We start from the raw sequence: 5,714 nt of genomic DNA on the forward strand, positions 1-5,714 counted from the left end.
AGAAATTAGTTCACACAATTGTGGGGACCTGAAAGTCCAAATTCTGTAGGCCAGGCAAAGTGGAACTTGGCAGGACATCTATGTTACTGTTTTTAGGCAGAATCTTTCTTTCCTTGGAAAGCTCAATTTTTGCTCTTAAGGAATTCAACAGATTGGATGAAGTCAGCCCTCATTATCAAGGGTAGTTTCTTCGATTTAGACTTACTTAGAATCGAATGTAGATGCTAATTACATCAATAAAATACAATCACAGCAAACTTGACAATATTCAAACCCACCAGCCACTCCTCAGAAAGAAGATGGGGCAATCTACTTCCACAGTGATACTGCCTCTGAAACCCAAGGAGGGGTCACTATGAGTCGAGTCCGACTCGACAGCACATAACAACAACAACAAACAACTTGATTCTATCTTGTAGCCAAGCTGGTACATTAAAGTAATCATCATAGGAATTATCCACCGTTTTCCATTTTGTAGGATGTTTTCATCAGGAGTGATAAATACCTGAATTTTGTTAATGGCTCTTTCCACATCTATGTAGATATTCATGGTTTTCCTTCGACCTATTGACAATCAGTACTTACATTATATTTCTGAAATAAATCACAATTTTCATGCTTCATTGTCTTTTTATGCTGATCTTGAGCTCTGCTTGTTATCATTGTTGGTTTTGTTCTTTTTAGTTGCCATTGTATCAGCCCCTGATTCATGGCCCCATGCACAGTGGAACAAAGGCTACTTGGTCTTGTGTCATTCCCCATGGTTGGTTGCTGTGTGGACAATTGTGATCTATCCATTCATCTATCCCATTTCAACTGAGTGGACTCCAACTCATAGCAACCCAATAGGGGCAAATGCCCCATAGTGTTTCCAAGGCTATAATCTTAATGGAAGCAGGATACTGTATCTATCTCTCATGGAGCAGCTGATGGGTTCGAACCACTGATCTTTCAGTTAGCAGCCCCACATTTGAATCATTGTGCCACCTGGGGTCTTTTCTGATTCATAAGATTTCAATAATATGATTTTCTGAATAGATTGCCAGGCTTTTCTTCTCAGTTCCTTTTAGTCTGAAAACTCCAAAATATATGCAACTTCACAACACACAAGACTCTACTGACAAACTAGTACAGTCAGCAGATGAGATACATTGGTGGGGAATCAAACATGGGACTCCTGCAGGGAAGGTGAATTTTCAACTATTGAATTACCATTGCCCTCATGGTTCCTGTTTACCAATATTTTATTAAGTATTTTTGCTCTGATATTCTTAAGTGTTATCTTTAATATGATTTTTTTGTACTGCTATCAGGTTTAGGTGTCAATATTATATTTCCTTAATAATTTTTTTTTTTCCTTATATTTTCTCTGGAGATTTTAAAATATTTAACATTGGACTATTTTGTCTTTGAAGATTTGGTAGAATTGCTCTTTGAAACCACCTGGACTTTCCACTTTCTGTAGGGTAGATTGTTACTAAAAGTAATCCTTAATGGAATTTGATCTCTTTAAAATGATTTGGTAGGTAATGACTAAGTGCTCTACTGCTAACAGAAATGTTTGTAGTTTAAGCCCTCCAGCCCCCCAATGGAGAAATACGTGTCAGTCTGCTCCCTTAAAGATTTGATCATAGGATGTTTATTAGCCCATTCTAATCTGTAGGGTTGATGTGGATTGAAATGAATTTGGCAGCACACAATAATAACAACAATACTGTTATGTCTGATTGGCTCAATTTTGGTAAATCACATTTTCTTGGGAAATTACACCTGTTAACCAAATCTTAAGAGGTATTTGCATAAATATTACCAAAATGTTTTGCATAGTTTTCTGTAAGTTATTTGGTTTCAATGGTTAGTTTTTATTTCCCATATTTTTTGTTGCAAATTTATGTATTATATTTATCCTGAATAAATTAGGCCTTGCTTTGTCTATTTTGTTATTTCTTCTAGAAAAAACAGGATTTTATTCATTCTTTCTACAGTTTATCTACTCTCCACTTTATTGATTTCTTATCTGCATTATTTCCTACCATTCTCCAATTTCTGTTTATTGGTTTTTATCTACTTCTTTTGACTTGGAAAATTCATTTATTTTCATTCATCCATTCATTATTAATATTTATTTACATATGGTAAAATGGGCAGATATCAAGTGTGCAGATGTATCAGTTTGTGAAATGAATGCACTGTAAAACCCCCACTTCTACTAAGATGTAAGACATTTCCATCATTAGAAATGTTCCCTTTGGACCATTTCCAGTCAATACCCATACCTCTTACACACTAAGATTCTGATTTCTGTTAAGGTATGTGAGTCTTGCATGCAAATTTTAGATGGATTTTTTTTAAAAAAACAGAGTTTGCTCTTTGAGGTCCAATAGTCTTAATTCATCATATCCTCTTCTTTGAGTATCCAAAAATATACTTGACTGTTAACCAGAAGGTTGGCTGTCCAAACCCACCAGCCACTCCTCGGAAGGAAGATTGGGCAATCTACTTCCGTAGTGATACTGCCTCGGAAACCCAAGGAGGGGTCACTATGAGTTGGGGCCAACTTGATGGCACATAACAACAAGGATATAGTGCCTAAGGCATATGACTACTAACCAGAAGTTTAAAGATTCAAACCTACCAAGCACTCTGCAGAAGGAAGACTGGGCAACCTACTTCCATAAAGATTTACTGCCTTGGAAATCCAAAGGGGTCACTGTGAATCAGAATCAACTGAATGGTAGTGTGTTTGGTGTTAGTTTAAGGGTATCTGTTTTTGCCCCCATTTTTCAGGAGAAGTAATGAGGCAGATGTTGTGTGCTCCTGTGTATTTTTCTCTTTTTCTTTGTTTTTATATTTGGCTTTCTTTTATATTGCAGGATCTTACACTCCCCCTCTCACTTTTCTTTCTTGTTCTCCATCTAGTCTCCAAACTATTTCTTTCCTTGTATTTTAATTTCAAACCATCTTCTCTCCTAGAAGTGTTGTGTCTATAAGATTACTTACTGGTATCCTGCACACACTTTTCATGTCCCTTTCCTTTATTCAGATGAGCTCTGATGGTACAGTGCTTAAAGCATTAGGCTACTAACCAAAGTTTGCATTTCTAACAAGCTGGTCACTCCAAAGAAGAAAGATGAGGCTGTCTGTTTCAGTAAAGGTGTATCAGCCTTGGAAACCCTTTGGGGCAATTCTGCTCTGTCCTGTAGTGTCACTGTAAGTCCATTAAGAGTTGAAATTGACTCAATGACATTTTTTTTTTTTTTTCCCTTAAAAAAGCTTGGAGAAGAATGAGGGAAATGAAACAGACAAAATAGTGTGCAGAAGAGTTTTATGTAGGTCCGTCATCTAAGAACATGTTCATAGTTCAGTACTTAGATTACTTGAAGCAATCTATCATTTATGAAGTTGAACATTTGAATGACAGAATCATCAGTTGCATATGAGTTTTAATAGAAAGGTGAGGCTTCATCTAAGAAAATGATTTGGTCTACCTTATGCTAGAATTCCACTATTAATAATTTCTTCATCCATTTTTGTGAAGGTTCATGAATTAGATAATTACATCTTTAAAGAGAAATGTGTATGACAACAACAAAAAAAACAATACTCATCAAGAGAATCTCATATTAGCTAAGCATACACTTATTTTTGAATTAAGTTAATGACCAAGGTTTATGATTATTATTTTCCCTTAGAGCCAAGTCTGATCCCCCTTACTCTGAGTGTCATCTAGCTAGTTATGTGGAAAGCTGAAATAGAAGGCTGAAGGGGTACTTCACTGAAAATTGTAGAACTCCCACAGGCTAGCAGACATGATTAAGGTAGAAATTAATCATAGTGACCAACCTGCTATTTTTCCTTCACTTTCACTTTTTCTTAAGTAAATAGAATTGCCACCTTTTTTTCATGGACTTTGAGTTCTTTAGATGTGCTATTTTCAATTATGTATTCTTCTTAGCATAACGCTTTCTCAAAACTGGTTTCAGCTGTGAACTGTAGCCTATGATTCTGTCTCCTTCGGTGTTAATGCTCAATAATTGATGCTCAATAAAACTTTTGTTTTCCCTCTTCAATCTGTTGTGATCATTAGCTCTTCACGAACAGAGGTAAGGAAGTTGTTTTCCTACAACAGTTACAAAAAACAGAAAGTACCATACAGATTCACCTGAGAAGAATTTTTCAAAATAAACCAACCTGAGCCTCATCAAGAACTGACTGAATTACAATATCATGGATAATTTTTACAGGATTATGTGTGTGTGTGTACAATTGGACTCCATTAAAAAGATAACATATGAAAACCATAGTAAAGAGATCAATAATGGGATGTTAATTTTAAGAAATTGAAAGACAAGGAGGAAAAGGAAAAAAAAAAAAAAAGGAAGAAGCAGCAGCAGCAACAGCAGCTGACAATTACCATGACCTTTAGTGGTTCTATTAGCCTCATGTGCTCCATACCTCATACCCATGACTTTGCTGAGAACATTTTTCACATCCTTATTCCTCAAGCTATAGATCAAAGGTTTCAGCATAGGGATCACTGTGGTATAGAATACAGAAGCCACCTTCTCCTGGGCCATGTTGCTGCTGGATGCTGGCTTTAAATATATGAATATTATGGATCCATAAAAGACCCCAACAGCTGTAAGATGAGAGCTACAGGTAACAAAGGTTTTGGATTAGCCCTCAGTTGAAGGTATTCGAAGGATATTGGGGAATATAAAGGCATAAGAGATGATGATGGGCACAGTTGTTGCTAATACATTTAATCCACCTACAAGTATCAGCAGAAGTTCATTGATGTAAGTACTGGAGCAGGAGAGCTTTAGGAGAGGAATTATGTCACAGAAGTAACAGTGGATGACATTGTTCCCACAGAAGGATAGCCTACTCATGAAGACAGTGTGAGCCATAGCTCCCAAAGTTGCAGTGATATAGACCCCAGTCACCAGCACACTGCAGACCTTTTGGGACATGGTGACATTGTAGAGCAATGGACTACATATGGCAACATATCTATCATATGCCATCGCAGTGAGCATGTAACACTCAGATATAGCAAAAACACAAAAGAAAAAAAGCTGAGTTATATATCCAGGGTAAGAAATTACATTTTTCTCCCATACAAAGTTTCCCAGGAGTTTTGGGGTAACAACTGAGGAATAAAAGAAATCTAAGGATGACAAATTACCAAGAAAAAAACACATGGGAGATTGGAGCTTGGAATTGAAGATGATGAGGAGGATCATTCCCACATTTCCCACTACAGTGACCCCATAGTTTCCTTGGAACAGGAGAAAAAGAGGCAGCTGCAGTTCTGGTTTGTCTGTCAGTCTCTCAAGGACAAACTTAGTTACTATGGAATAATTTTGCTTGGCCATTTCCTTCATGAAACAGGAAATGTGAAACTAGGAAGAAAAAGACTTTGCACAAAGTAAGAAAATTATTTCACGATTTATAATATTTGAGTTAGTCTTGTGGCATAAAAACTGATCATCAAGTTAAGACTTTGTTGTTGTGTGATATCTAGCTGCTTCCAACCCAGTGACCTTAGAAGACAGAAAATCCCACATATTTTCCAGTGCCATAATCTTGTTGGTGCTGTGACTAAAGCATGGGGCTGCTAATCAAAAAGTTGACAATTCAAACCCACCAAGGGCGACATGGGAGAAAAATGAGGCAATCTAATTCTGTAAAAATGTACAGCCTAGTAAGCC

At 36.7% G+C, this 5,714-nt stretch overlaps 1 protein-coding gene across 1 annotated transcript; it reads right to left on the minus strand.

Moving 5' to 3' along the window:
* Positions 1-505: 505 nt before the first annotated feature.
* On the minus strand, positions 506-5,378 carry LOC103213464 (olfactory receptor 8D2-like; the record flags this gene model as incomplete). The annotated part of the gene is given in 2 exon segments (XM_007959236.2): positions 506-564; positions 4,415-5,378. Coding segments are annotated over 2 exon segments (1,023 nt in total), but the record flags the coding sequence as incomplete, so codon positions are not given.
* Between the last annotated feature and the right edge of the window lie 336 nt (positions 5,379-5,714).

Source organism: Orycteropus afer, unplaced genomic scaffold (assembly GCF_000298275.1).
Source record: "Orycteropus afer afer isolate SDZICR_OR568_19922 unplaced genomic scaffold, OryAfe1.0 scaffold02703, whole genome shotgun sequence".
Lineage (NCBI taxonomy): Eukaryota > Metazoa > Chordata > Mammalia > Tubulidentata > Orycteropodidae > Orycteropus > Orycteropus afer.